Genomic DNA, 15,398 nt, shown 5'->3' with positions numbered 1-15,398 from the left:
CCTTCGGCCCACCGAGTCCACACCGACCACTGATCACCCGTACACTAGTTCTTTCCCACACATTAGCGGAGTAAGTCAAGAGTCAAGAGTGTTTTATTCTCTCACGTCCCAGTTAGAACAATGAAATCCTTACTTGCAGTTGCACAACAGAATATGTAAACATAGTACTCTGTAAACAATGTTATAAATGAGAAAACAAAATGGTGTATATTTATATATGAATATATAACTATCTATCTAATATTAAAACTCTGTGGCTGCTGGCTGTGGCTGGCTGTGTTTGTGCTTGACTTGTGGTTGCCAGCCTGTGGGTGCCAGCCTTTGATTCGTTGCAACGCCAACACCAGACACACAAACGCCCAGATTTTTTCCATTTTGGTAGAGATTTCACTTTTCATTCCAAGTATCCACTCCTGATTACATTTTGTCGTGTTCATGTACACATTTTTAATAAAATATTTATCTCCCCCCACACCCCCCCCCCCCCCCCCCCACACACCCCCCACTCAGTCATTTTGTCGCCTCCTGTTCGCCAGCGACCATAACAGCTGCTGGCGCCCGCATCTCGCCTCAAAGACGCCATTTAAAAACAGCCGCACTGCTGAATCCTGAACGGCTTGACTTGGAGGACCACGTCTCCCGTGCGGGCTACGGGTAAGGAACGGCTGCGTTAGGGGAGCAGACCCAACGGGTCTGCACTTGGTCTAGTATAATATGTGTGTGTGTGTGTGTGTGTGTGTGTGTGTGTGTGTGTGTGTGTGTGTGTGTGTGTGTGTGTGTGTGTGTGTGTGTGTGTGTGTGTGTGTATTATACACACACACACAATTTCCCTCCTGGGATGAATAAAGTTTTATCGTATAGTATCTTCTGTGTAAGACGAAACTGCAGATGCTGGTTTAAACTGAAGATAGACACAAAAAACTGGAGTAACTCAACAGGTCAGACAGAGTCTCTGGACAAAAGGAAAATATCACGTTTTGGGTTGTGTCTGAAATAGGTTCCTGCACACCTTTGGAATGTGGAAGGAAACAAGAGCACCCGGAGAAAACCCATGCGATCAAATGGAAAAGGAGCAAACTTCATACAGATAGCACCCATACTCAGGATCAATTCCAGGTCTCTGGCACTTTTAGGCAGCAACTTTATGGCCAATGTACAGCCCCATAGTCTTGAACTTAATTAAAACTAGACTAAGTGGGACCCGTTGGGTCCCAGCATCACACAGGAGGGCTGGTCATCCAACGCAATATTCCACCTCTCCACCAATTTTAATATTGGTGGCCAGTTGGGGTAGGGGGGGGCTTTCTGGAGCACTAGTATGGGTGTTGTGGGCTGAAGGGACTGGTTTCCAGAGGGCTAGTATGGAAATTGTGCGCCAAATGGATTCTTCGGCTGGCGTCTGTCAATCAAGCCTGTTGTGCTGGCAACTCACTCACTCACGGCTGGTGGGCTGGTAGTTGACTCACGGCTAATCCTTGAAATTCTATTTCAAGCAGGGTATAAGGCCACCAAATTCAAGTGCAGTTTCTTACCATACCATTTGAATTAGGGTGCAAAGCTACTAAAGACAGCGAGTCATGACCTCTCCCTCCTCCATCTTGCAGAGACTGAGCCACACCCACATTTCCGGGTTTTATAATCCCCCCCCCCCAAAAAGGTGTGGCTTTCATGGAGTGATTGACAGGAGAGAGATTCTCAACATTTTTTTAAAAACTAATAACACTTTTATTTTTAATTGATGGGAAGAATTCTCTGCATCTGCTCAGCGGAGGGGGACTGAGTAAGATGGCCAAAAATCACAGCCGTAAGTGGTAGCGATTTATCTAAAATCAATATACAGTGCAAACAGGAATTAAGTGCATTTACAGTAGTGCCTTTTAACTTCAAGCCAAAGCATCCAAGCCACCATTTGCAGCAAGTAGTGGCTTTCAACTTCATGCCACACCCAAGCCGCCATTTGCAGTAAGTAGTGCCTTTCAATTTCATGCTACCATTAGCAGTAAATAGTGCCTTTCAACTTCAAGCCAATGCACCCAAGCCACCATTTGCAGTAAGTAGTGCCTGTCAACCTCATGCCACCATTTGCAGTAAGTAGTGCCTTTCAATTTCAAGCCAAAGCTCCCAAGCCACCACTTGCAGTAAGTAGTGCCTTTCAACTTCAAGCCACAATTTGCAGTAATAGTGCTTTTTCAACTTCAAACCAAAGCTCCCAAGCCACCACTTGCAGTAAGTAGTGCCTTTCAACTTCATGCCACCATTTGCAGTGCCTTTCAACTTCAAGCCAATGCACCCACATCCCCATTTGCAGTAAGTAATGCATTTTAACTTCAAGCCATTGCACCTAAGCCACCATCTGTAGTAATTAGTGCCTTTCAACTTCAAGCCACACCCAAGCCACCATTTGCAGTAATAGTGCCTTTCAACTTCAAGCCAAAACAACCGAGCCACCATTCGCTGTAATAGTGCCATTCAACTTCAAGCCAAAGCTCCCAAGCCTCCATTTGCAGTAAGTAGTGCCTTTCAACTTCAAGTCAAAGCTCCCAAGCCACCATTTGCAGTAAGTAGTACCTTTCAACTTCATGCTACCATTTGCAGTAAGTGGTGTTTCAACTTTAAGCCACACCCGAGCCATCATTTGCAGTAAGTGGTGTCTTTCAACTTCAAAGCTCCCAAGCCACCATTTGCAGTAAGTGGTGTATTTCAACTTCAAGCCAAAGCACCCACCACCATTTGCAGTAATAGTGCCTTTCAACTTCAAGCCAAAGCACCGAAGCCACCATTTGCACTTTTTGCTAGCTTTAGAACCAATAGACATTTTTTTGCAAGCTTTAGAACCAATAGACATTTTTTGCAAGCTTTTAGGACCAATAGTCATTTTTTTTTGCAAGCTTTAGAACCAATAGACATTTTTTTTGCAAGCTTTAGAACCAATAGACATTTTTTTTGCAAGCTTTAGAACCAATAGACATTTTTTTGCAAGCTTTAGAACCAATAGAGACCCTTTTGGCAAGCTTTAAAACCAATAGAGACACTTTTTGCAAGCTTTAGAACCAATAGACATTTTTTTGCAAGCTTTAGAACCAATAGACATTTTTTTGCAAGCTTTAGAACCAATGGAGATTTTTTTGCAAGCTTTAGAACCAATAGACTTTTTTTGCAAGCTTTAGAACCAATAGACACCTTTTTTGCAAGCTTTAGAACCAATAGACATTTTTTGCAAGCTTTAGAACCAATAGACACTTTTTTTGCAAGCTTTAGAACCAATAGACACTTTTTTTGCAAGCTTTAGAACCAATAGACATTTTTTGCAAGCTTTAGAACCAATAGAGACCTTTTTTTGCAAGCTTTAGAACCAATAGATACATTTTTTTTGCAAGCTTTAGAACCAATAGACATTTTTTTTGCAAGCTTTAGAACCAATAGTCACATTTTTTTTGCAAGCTTTAGAACCAAATAACATTTTTTGCAAGCTTTAGAACCAATAGACATTTTTTTTTTGCAAGCATTTTAGAACCAATAGACATTTTTTTGCAAGCTTTAGAACCAATAGACTTTTTGCAAGCTTTAGAACCAATAGAGACACTTTTTGCAAGCTTTAGAACCAATAGACATTTTTTGTGCAAGCTTTAGAACCAATGCATTTTTTTGCAGCTTTAGAACCAATAGACATTTTTTTGCAAGCTTTTTTTGCAAGCTTTAGAACCAATAGACACTTTTTTGCAAGCTTTAGAACCAATAGACATTTTTTTGCAAGCTTTAGAACAAATAGAGACATTTTTTGCAAGCTTTAGAACCAATAGATACATAGCTTTAGAACCAATAGACATTTTTTTTTGCAAGCTTTAGAACCAATAGACATTTTTTTGCAAGCTTTAGAACCAATAAACATTTTTTTGCAACATTTTTTGCAAGCTTTAGAACCAATAGACATTTTTTTGCAAGCTTTAGAACCAATAGACGTTTTTTGCAAGCTTTAGAACCAATAGACATTTTTTGCAAGCTTTAGAACCGATAGAGACATTTTTTTGCAAGCTTTAGAACCAATAGACATTTTTTGAAAGCTTTAGAACCAATAGACATTTTTTGCAAGCTTTAGAACCAAGACTTTTTTTTGCAAGCTTTATAACCAATAGACACTTTTTTTGCAAGCTTTAGAACCAATAGATACATTCTGCAAGCATTTTAGAACCACTAATGTCACTTACATTTGAGTAGACGTGTTCAGTGTTATTCACAGCTCAGAGAAATGTGACCCTCTGTCTTCCTCCATCTTGAAGAGTGAGTGAGGCGCACCACTTCTTGGCTTTATAGTCCCTCCCCCCCCCCCCCCCGCTGCCAGCGGGGGCAGCAGAGAGAATGGGGAATTTTGTAAAAACATTAATATCTCTGTCATTTTTAATCGACGGGAAAAATCCTCGGCACACATGCGGATGAGGGGGGCTCTAAGCAAGGTGGCCAAAAATGATGGCTGTAGGTGGCGGCGTTCTCTCGGAAATCGCAGCAGAGGTGGCCAAAACCGGTCAAGAACAGACTTTTAGTAATATAGATGACAAGTGTAGCATTTCCTGCGGTTGCAAGGGAAAGTGCCAGGAGAGGGGGAGGTTTGGGTGGGAAGGGACGAATTGACCAGGGAGTTATGGAGGGAGCGGTCTCTGCGGAAATCCAACAGGGGAGGAGATGGGAAGATGTGGCCAGTGGTGGGATCCCATTGGTAGACAAAAAAGCTGGGGAAAATCAGCGGGTAAGGCAGCATCTGTGGAGCGAAGGAATAGACGACGTTTCGGGTCGAGACCCTTCTTCAGTTTTAAGTTTGGGGAGGGGGAGGTGTGACATGAAAAAGAAAGGATGAGGCAGAGACAGTAGGCTGTGGGAGAGCTGGGAATGGGAGGGGAAGGAGGGAGAAAACAAGGACTACCTGAAATTAGAGAAGCCAATGTGCATACCGTTGGGGTGTAAACTACCCAAGCAAATACGAGGTGCTGCTCCTCCAATATGCGGTGGGCCTCACTCTGGCCATGGAGGAGGCCCAGGACAGAAAGGTCGGATTCGGAATGGGAAGGGGAGTTGAAGTGTTGAGCCACCGGGAGATCAGGTTGGTTATTGCGAACTGAGTGGAGGTGTTGTGCGAAGCGACCGCCAAGCCTGCGCTTGGTCTCACTGGTTGATCAAACGCTGAATAATCCAACCATATTTTTGTTTGGAAGTGGAAAGAAATAATAGAAATTGCATTCATTGCAACGTGTAAAAAGAGTTGAGATACTGTATTATAATTTTGCTACATGTCATTGTGGTATATATCATGTCTTGATTGGTGAATATGTTTAGTTTGTGGCTTTATTTGATACAGAAATAACATGCGAGTGCTTCATTGAGTATTATTCCGACTGCTAACTACGCACTTCATCCAGGCACATTATCGCACGCATCATGCAAGCCATCTTAAATGACCGCAAAAACTGTCATTTGGCAACTTAAAATGCTGCCAAGGTTGCCCGGCTGACAACAGAGAAAAAAAATTAAGTAAGAGCCCTGCAAGGTGTATAATATTTTTGACACTGTCATAGGCCTTTCTTACATATGCTGTCACAACGCACTGTAGTCTCTAAACAACCCTTCAATAATTTTACTTGCCCTCCATTTCAGAATAATAGTGTTTTAAGCCAGTAACTTGACACTAGCACTGGCAATAAATTAAAAAAAAATAAAGTGCAGCTTTCCAGCGCCTTATCTCATTGGCCACGCTCGGTTGCAAATCGGTGTCAATCTGGTGGACCATCTTCCTCTAGTCGTGGGTGTGGGGGATTGGGTGGGGGGCCCTCTCAAATGGTACAGCTTACGGCCTCTCTTCATCTAAATCCAGCCCTGCTGATATCGTGGGTTGAAGATACACGATACCAGTGTTCCTGTGCTGTACTGGTCTATGTTTAAACTAAAAGGGAAAATATCAAGCTTATTGAATAAGAAGCATTTCTGTGTCATTTTTTGGGAGTATGTAGCCCAGTAAATGTTTCACTGGGACACTTTTACAGCACCTGTGAACCTCTCACTGTATTTATTAGTTTTATTATTGGTTATTGCCAGCTATACCTCAGTACATATATGGATTGTGATCATGTATAGCCTTTACGCTGACTGGTTATCATGCTACAAAAAGCTTTTCACTGTACCTCTGTACACGTGACAATAAACTAAACTATTATTGCCAGGAGTACCTAGATATAGTGAAAAGCTTTTGTTGTCGCGCTGTCCAGTCAGATCACACCACACATAAGTAAAGTCAAGCCGTACACAAGTACGACAAGTATTCACAACATGCTGGAGTAACTCAGCAGATGAGGCAGCATCTATGGAGAGAAGGAATTAGCGACGCTTCAGGTCGAGTTCCTTCTCGACGTTTCAGGTCGAGACCCCAAACGTCGCCAATTCCTTCTCTCCATAGATGCTGCCTCATCTGCTGAGTTACTCCAGTGTTTTGTGTCTACCTTCGATTTACCAGCATCTGCAGTTCTTTCTTAAACTCTTATCCATAAATCCTATTGTGTATTGTGTTCTTTTATTTGTACGGCTGTATCGTAACTCAAATCTCACTGTACCAATTGGTGCATGTGACAATAAATGTAACTTGAACTTGATTCACAAGTACAACAGGTTGTGCAAGGAGGACAATACCAGACTGCAGAATATCATGTTACAGCGTTATAGGGGGTGTGCACATAAGTTCACTGGGTCATAGGGCTTGACGCACGGAATCACTCAATCCATCTGGAGGACATCCGTAACTTCCGGTATATGTTATTAATGCAAGAAACACGTACTTTCCTACCTGTTAAAAACCGCCAAAATGTTGCATTTTTGCGCTGTAAAAAATTGTGGAGTCGGGGTAAGCGTGAGAGACATGTACACAACTTCAGAATTCCAAAAGTGAAGCGAAATGAAGATAAAGAGAAGCGAGAGCTGAAGGGACAACAACAGTTAAAGTGCTTGGCGAACATTGGCCGTGCAGATATCGGAATTGAAAATATTGGGAATTATCACGTTTGCTCACTGCATTTCATCAACAGTAAGACATTATTTGTAGTTTTTCTTGATTCCTTGGGTATCTAAAAAGTCTCAGAAGTGATAAATCTGGCTGTAAATTTTGCTTCGGAGGCATTTTCTTTTTGTATGTAAAAACCCACTTGAGAACCATGGGTGATTTTAACATTTTACAGCCAGATTTATCACTTCTGAAACTTTTTAGATGCCAAAGGAATCAAGAAAAAACACAAATAATGCCTTAGTTGATGAAATGCAGTGAGCAAACGGCCAATGTTCGCCAAGCACTCTGGCTGTTGTTGTCCCTTCAGCTCTCGCTTGTATCTACCATTATTTCTCCTCACTTTTGGAATTCTGAAGTAGGATAAATGTCTCGCACGCTTATCCCGATTTCCATAATTATTTACAGTGCAAAAATTGACAAATTCGGCTGGTTTTAACGGGCCCGCTACGCTGGAAACAACGGTAAGTGCCTACCTGCAGTTCATCGCGTGTACTCCACTTGGTGTAACGTAGCAACAGTACGGGTCATGGGTCGTGACCCGATTGCCGTGAAACCTCCCTATAGCATACAGATACATACTTGAGGCACTGTGTAGCGGGTCTGTCTGGTAAACTTTAAAAAATAACTGATAATTGCGGACTGGGTGGCTAAAGAGATCATAGGATAAATTGTGCGGGATTTGAAGGAATGAAAAGAAACACGTATTTGATGTAGAAACAAGGAACTGTAGATACAGGTTTACAAAATAAGTCTAAAGGGTCCTGACCCAAAATGGGTCAATAACAGAGGCCATTTAACCTACAAACCCGCACGTCTGTGGGAGGTAAACGGATCAGGAGGAATGAACCCACAGGGAGAACTTGTAAACTGCACACAAACAGCACCCAAGGTCATGATTGCACCTGGGTCTCTGGCGCTGTGAGGCAGCAGCTCTACCCACTGTGCTACTGTGGCCGCCCAGTATATGAAAAAGAGATGGCTTCTGGCCATACAATAGTATGGAAATTATGCAAAGGAATGTGTAGATGGTTTATGCATGCAACTAAATAATGTAGCTACCTCAGTACCACACCTTAGTTATCAAGTATAATAACACTCTCTCTCCCTATCTCTCGCTCTCTCCAGCACGGTGACAGACTGCATGCAGTTAGTGCTGGATCATGTTTAATCTGTGTGTTTATTAAAGAGTTAAGTATTTTATCCAAATATATCCGCCACTTGTAATAAATGTCTAGTCCAAAAGGCAACTATAACACACTCCTTAGTTTCCTGCATAAAACTTTATAGATTTTGGAATATTTTTGAAATATTTACAAAATTATTCAAGACAAGAGTGGAACCTAATACTGAAATGATTATATTTGGTGTAATGGAAGATGGGAATAAATTGAACACATCTCAAAATCTATTCCTTAACTATGGTTTAATAATAGCAAAAAAATTAATACTTAAATTTTGCAAGGGTACATCAATACCAACGCTTAAAATGTGGATTGCATGTATGTATTGTATGTTGGACACCACTCATCTTGAGGAAATGCGATTCCTCCTAATGGATAAAGCAGACCAATTCATAACGAGTTGGTCTCCATTCGTCGTTTTTTTGGAATCATATGGTGCAACACAATTGTAAAAAATAACTGTTTCAGGACTGGACGAGGGTTGGTCAAGATTATAATGATCTCCTTTTCTTTTTTATTTTATTTTCTTTTCTCTATTTTCTCTCTCAACTTTCTTCATTTACTCGTTTTCTTTCTTCACACATTATATATTTCACATCTTTCTATCCTTTACTATCTAACTTATTTTACTTATTCTAATCTTTTTTCAATGTAACAAAAAACATAAAATGTATTATGAAAATATATATTAGGCACTTTGGTGCCATATGACTGTACTTACTTCTAATAAAATAAAATATATATTTTTTTTAATTTAAAAAAAAGAGTTAAGTAAAGTTACAAGTGTGTCAGATTCACTTCTTTACATGGTGTCGGCAAGTTAAATCTCGCGCCTCCTGTTTATCGGATTTTATTTCTTGGGTTTGTTTCTTTGTTGGAGTTTTCCTCTCCTTGTGTCACCATGGCATCCTCATGCCGCAAACCCGCGCCCCTGGTCTTTGATGCAGACATAGCGGAGCGCTGGGCGACTTTTGAGATGGATTTTACGCACTACATGAACATTGCTCATCGCAACGATCCTGATGCCGTTAAAGCTTCCCTTCTTCTAAATCTTGCTGGTCCTGATGCCATGAGGAGAGCACAAGCCTTCACCTACAGTCCCGCGGTCCGGGATGAACATGATCAGGTCCAAGTACCTGCAGAGTCTGCCGACGGCCCGGTATGTCTGTTGCGAAAATTCACTGAGCTGTTACCTGCCCTCTAACCGCATTTTAGAGAGAGCCAATTTTTTTGAAGAGAAAGCAGCAGCATGATGAGCCTGTTGAATGTTTTATTGCTGATCTGCTTTACCTCTCTCAGAGGTGCCGATTTGATACTATGACTGAACAGCTTACTAGAGACATTCTAGTGACAGGGATGCTCGAACAGAAGTTACGATCGGAGCTATTAAGGAAACCAGATCTTACTCTAACCGAAGCCATGCACGCATGCCGGTTGGCTGAAGTCGTTGACCCGCTGTTCGGACAGCGGGGGGTCTGATAATAAATCGATTAATTTAACTGGTCTCAATAGGTCTCAACGTCCTAACATAGTCAACACCAGACCCATGTCGCGGGCCATCTACGTCCCCGGCGGCCAAGGCGTTAAAAAATGCCCTAATTGCGGTTATGTGCATTCGATGCAGTCGCAGTGCCCGGCTTACAGAAAATCCTGCAATTTCTGCAAGAAATTGAATCATTTCTCGGCTGTCTGCCGCTCCCGTGGGAAACTTCCCCCAGCTTCTAGACAAGTCCTAAACAACTTGGTGCAAGTTGATAGCGAGTTTGGTTCCCAATCGTCTCTCGACACTGCCCACGACTCTGAGCCAATTAGTTTTCAAGGAGATGCTAGTGTTTTCACACTCCTGGTGCGCACCTGCTCGACTCACGGATCCTTCGGTCCTCGTTACTGTCAACAATTCGACCTTCTCTGCTAAGCTTGACACGGGGGCGAAGGTCAATGTTATGTCAACAAACCCGTTCAGAAAGATTAGGCATAATGAGCAACTAAGTGCGGACCGTTCGACTTTACATGCTTACGGGGGCGAGGTCCTGAAACCAGTGGGCAAGGCCATTTTCAATCGTGTGCTGCAGAGGTCATCGCGGGCTCTCACGTTCTATGTTCTCGACTCTGACTGTGTGACTTTGTTGGGCAACCAGGCATGCCAGGACCCGGGACTAGTCGCGCTCGACCGCACTGTCCATGAGGTGCGGGTGATGTTGGATCCAATATCTGAGTACCCGGACCTGCTTGATAATGAGCTGGGCAAACTGCCTATCGTCTACAAGATCGCCACCGACCCAAAGGTGGCGCCTGTGGTCCGTGCACTACACGGAATATCCCTCCATATGAAGGACAAGGTTGAATTGATGCTGAAGAGCATGTTAGCGATGGGAGTGCTGGAGGTAGTCAGCGAGCCCACCGAGTGGGTCTCCACCATGGTTGCCACGCTAAAAAAGGACAAGAACGAGATAAGAGTGTGCATCAACCCAAAGGACCAGAACCTCGCAATTAGGCGACCACACTACCCCATGAGAACCGTGGGAGATGTTGCGGCTCAAGTCGGCCAGGCCACGGTTTTCTCCGCCCTCGATGCCAAGAGTTCCTTCTGGCAGATACCACTCGACAAACGCTCCTCCAATCTGACAACGTTTGCCACTCCTTTTGGCAGATTCAAATTCCTGTGGATGCCATTCGGAATTAACTCTACCAGCGAGGTGTTCCAGAGGTCCATGGAACAGCTGTTCACTGGCATGCTGTGCACCATCATCATGGATGATATCCTAGTCTACGGGGAGAATGCCGCTGAACATGACAAAAAACCTACGCCGGGTCCTGGACCGGGCTTGACAGATCAATTTAAAACTGAACATAAAAAAGTGCAGATTTCACGTCTGTGAAGTGCCTTACGTCGGACACATCTTCACTTCTGATGGACTAAAGCCTGACCCATAAAAGACTGCTGCAATTTCCGAGATGCCAGCCCCAACCGACGTCCTCGGTCTGCAACGTTTCCTGGGCATGGTCAATTACCTCGGTAAGTTTATACCTAATCTCAGTGGGCTGAGCTCGCCCCTGAGGCAACTAACTAAAAAAGACACTGCCTGGTCCTGGTTCCCACAACACCAACAGGCTTTCGAATTTCTGAAATCTAAGCTGACCAGCACCCCGACACTTAAATTATTCGACCTGCGCCGTCCCATTGTTGTTACCTGTGATGCCTCCCGTTTTGGACTCGGTGCTGCTTGCCTGCAGCTCTTTGATGACGGATCGCTGTTACCTGTTTCGTATGCCTTGCGAACCATGACCGACAAGGAGCAATGGTATGCTCAGATCGAGAAGGAGCTCCTCGCGGTTGTGTTTGCTTGTTCCAAGTTTAAAGACTTCCTTTTCGGCAGCAGATTCACGGTTGAGACCGACCACCAGCCATTAGTGACAATTCTTAGCAAGCCCATATATGTTGCCCCTGCCAGACTGCAGCGCACGATGTTCCAGCTCCAGCGTTTTGATTTCCAACTGGTCTACAAAAAGGGCACTAAAATGCATGTGGCCGATACCCTATCTCGTGCCCCGCGGGCCTCCTGTGATTGCCACCCTTACGAGCAAGAAAACCTCTTGGTACTGAATGTCAACATCGTCCCAACCAGGCAACTTCAGTGCCTGATCAAACACACCGCCGCTGACACTGCGTTGCAGCAGCTCGCAGCTGTCATCAAGTGCGGCTGGCCCGACAAACGGACAACTTTGCCATCGGGTGCCCAACCGTTCTTTCTGGTCCGCGATAAGCTGGTGCTCCAAGATGGTGTTATCGTCAAAGGCCACAAGGTCGTGGTTCCAGCCTCTCTGTGTGATCTATACTACAACGCAGCCCACCGCGGTCATCCTGGGGTCGATGCCACTATTTCTCACGCTCAGGGACAATTCTACTGGCCTGGTATGGCCAAATATATCAGGGACCGAGTTTCCTCCTGCTCCACCTGCAACAACCTCGCCCCGCACCAGCAGCGGGCAGCCCCTTTTGCAGCAGCCAGCGCCTGCCACGCCCTGGACATCGCAGGCTGCCGACATATTCGAATGGCGGGGCAAGCAGTTTCTCCTCCTGGTTGACTCGTACTCCAACTGGTTCGAGGTGGACCTACTTCCTTCAATCACCTCCGAGATGGTCATCAGCAGACTGCGCAGGCACTTCGCCACCTTCGGTGCCCCTGTCCGCTTACAAACTGACAATGGCCGACAATTTACCAGTGCTGAATTCAAATCTTTCGCTGCCAAGTGGAACTTTCACCACTACACTAGCAGCCCGGAGTATCCACAAAGCAACTGCCTTGACGAGCGGGCCGTGCGGAGTGCTAAAGGGTCTGCTTGAGCATTCCCGCCTGTCTAACTCCGACTTCTACCTGGGCTTACTTAACCTCCATAATATCTCTCGTGACCCGACCATGGGTTCCCCTGCCCAGGGTCTAATGTCGAGGACAACCAGGCCACCTATGCCGATCGCTCAACAGACCCTGCTACCCAAGGTATTCGAGCCTGCCGTTGTCCAGCTGCGGATTGAACAGAAGCATGAGGTTCAACGGCGTTCCCACGACAGGTCCTGCCGACCGCTGACTCCTCCTGCCCCATCTTACCTCCATGAGACTCTCGTGGGGCTTCTTCAGATCCATCAGGTGCAGGTGACCGATGATGGGCAGACAAGGGGGTCCCGGGGGCAGGTTGAGCGCTCCATGGCACTTCGAGCCGCGGCGAAAGTAAAGGAGGAGCAAGAGGGAGAGGGCGCCGAGGATCAGTAAAGTGGCTGCGTCCAGCGGGAAGGCGCTGCCCAACGTCATCTCTGGGCTCCCCTTGACTTCTCGCTCCTGTCAGCGCCCCAGAGCAGGGTCCCGGGCCGCAGTGTCTCTCACCTTCAGCCCCACTCGCCTCTGTTTAAACCCTCCTCCTGAAACCTGAAAATTAAAGGTGTCAGCGAGGGCGGCGGCGACGAGCGAGGAGCCACCTCTTTGCTGCGGATTCAGTAACGTGGCGTCAGGGCAACTAACGTTGGTGGCAAGTGGGAGGGAGCCGCACTCAGCTGTCCCCGGACCAGGGCCGGCCTTAGGAAGTGCGGGGCCCAATTGGGAACAATTTTGGTGAGCCATAGGTTCACAGCCAAGGTCTGGAGATTCTTAGAAATATAATTAAAGTCTATTATAGACGTTATATCTCTATGGTAGAATGCAAAGTAATCAAAATGTGCGCTTAAAAAGTGCCTGCAAGTTAATGGACCAAACAGATCTAAGCTACATTTTAATATAAAATTGCATACATGTAAGCCGACAAGTAACAAACAAAATGTGTAGATCACCTCTGAAAAGTATATAGGTACAATCCCACTTGTTTTAGTGACTGAAATGAAAAAAAAGTAATTTAATTAAATAGATTCTGGAAAACCAATAACCATTGGTGAAAAACCATTACATTTTGGGCTTCAGCCCCATCCTAACTTCGTTGTGTGTGTTAGTTGGCTGTGCGTTATGTGTGTGTGGGAGGAAAGGAGGGAAGGGAGGGAAGGAGAGAAGGGAGGGTGGGAGGGAGAGAAGGGTGGGAGGGAGAGAAGAGAGGAAGGACGGGAGGGATGGAAGTAGAGAGAGGGCGGGAAGGAAGGAGAGAAGGAGCGAAGGGAGGGAGCGGGCCGGCGGCGGGAGCGGATGCCCCGGGCGGACGGGTGTGAGCTGAGGCCGAGATTTGTAAACGTTGCTCCATCCCGCTGCCCGGCCCTCCGTGTATTGTTCACCGCGTCCCCCCGGGGAGAGAGAGGGCTGGATCCGGGGCTGTGTGCATGAAGCACGGCGACTGGAGGGGCGGGACCGCTGCCCCGGGACCGTGAGGGAACGACCCACCTCCCCCTTCTCCATTGCCCCTCCCCGTCTACTCCTTTCTTCCCCCTCCACCCCGGGTAGATCTACCCGAGCCGAGAATAGATTACTCTGGCGCAGGGCCCCCTTACTCGCGGGGCCCAATTGGGAGCAATCAGTCCAATCGGCTTAAGGCCGGCCCTGCCCCGACACTGATCGGTGTGACCGTGAAACCAAACCACTCAACTCCGGCAACGTTTAACAGGCGACGCTGTGTCTGCGGCAGAGTCAGTTTCAGCTTGAAAACTCGCCGTCAGCAATGGATTTCACAGGTTTGAGGTAAATGTGGCCTTCATCTGTAGCTGAATTTCTTCCTGCAATGGTCTGGCGGGAATTGGCTCCCTTCATACTTAGAGCTTAGAACAGGGGAGGTCTCCAAACTATGGCCTCGGGCCACACCCGGCCCGCCGCGAGTCTTTATCCGGCCCATAGCAAGCTCTGAGCTTCGGGCTCCCCCAGGTCCTAAAGTCCGGCGATTCTGAAAATGTGTAGCACGTTTGCTCTCCACATAACAGATTCGTTTTCTTCGGAACGTATCTTTGGAAGAATGGATTCAAACCTAATTCCCGGCTCCAGGTGGGAGCCCGTTGTGCTCAGGCTCCGTCTCTCTCCCTGTAGAACACGTAGATTATTCCTTGTTGTTCAATCACCGCCAGACCATTCGTTCACCTCTCTCCCAGGTACATCATGTCTGTATCGGTGCTGCTTCCTGCTCTCGTTCGCCACTTTAACGCTTTATCTCCCTCACTGCCAGTTTCCAACCAGCTCCCACTTTCCTCTGCTCGAGCCCCGACTCTTCTCTTCGCTTTCGTCTCTATCTCCGATTCGGAGAAAACACGAGTCCATTCCAAACCCACGGACGCCATCGGTACCTTGTCTATCCACTACCCCTGTTTGCGCATCAGAACTGGAATATTCCCTCCTAGGCTGTGGGACGAGCCTCAAATGTGTCTAGAAATCAACTTTCGTCACCCATGTCTCGGGACTACATGAAATTTTGCACAGATTTAAATAAAATAGAATTGAGAAGAGAGTTGTAAAGAGCCTAATCTCACACAAGTAAATACCCTAGTCTCACACAGGTTGAAGCACAAACATCAGAAGAATCAGAATACCATTTATTGTCATTTGAACCCAAGTTCAAACGAAATTAAGTCTCTGCAGTCATACAAACATGAAAAAACATCCATCACAGTGAATCTCCAAACCCCTCCTTACTGTGATGGAAGGCAAAGTCTTGGTGTTTATTCTTCCCCCGTTGTTCAAGCCCCTGGTGGGTGATGGTAAGTCCGTTAAGGCCACGCTGAT

At 45.8% G+C, this 15,398-nt stretch overlaps 1 protein-coding gene across 1 annotated transcript in view; it reads right to left on the bottom strand.

The window, feature by feature from the left end:
- Positions 1-13,180, bottom strand: part of LOC129707121 (uncharacterized) — a 100,595-nt gene extending 87,415 nt beyond the window's left edge. The window contains exon 1 of the mRNA XM_055651911.1: positions 12,828-13,180. Coding sequence (XP_055507886.1) covers positions 12,828-13,028 — 201 coding nt within the window. The 5' untranslated portion in view covers positions 13,029-13,180. The remainder of the gene's footprint in view (positions 1-12,827) is intronic.
- Positions 13,181-15,398: the final 2,218 nt, after the last annotated feature.

Source organism: Leucoraja erinacea, chromosome 20 (genome assembly GCF_028641065.1).
Source record: "Leucoraja erinacea ecotype New England chromosome 20, Leri_hhj_1, whole genome shotgun sequence".
NCBI classification, from domain to species: Eukaryota; Metazoa; Chordata; class Chondrichthyes; order Rajiformes; family Rajidae; genus Leucoraja; species Leucoraja erinaceus.
Note: the sequence above shows the minus strand (reverse complement) of the source record. Positions and strands in the feature narration are given on the sequence as shown.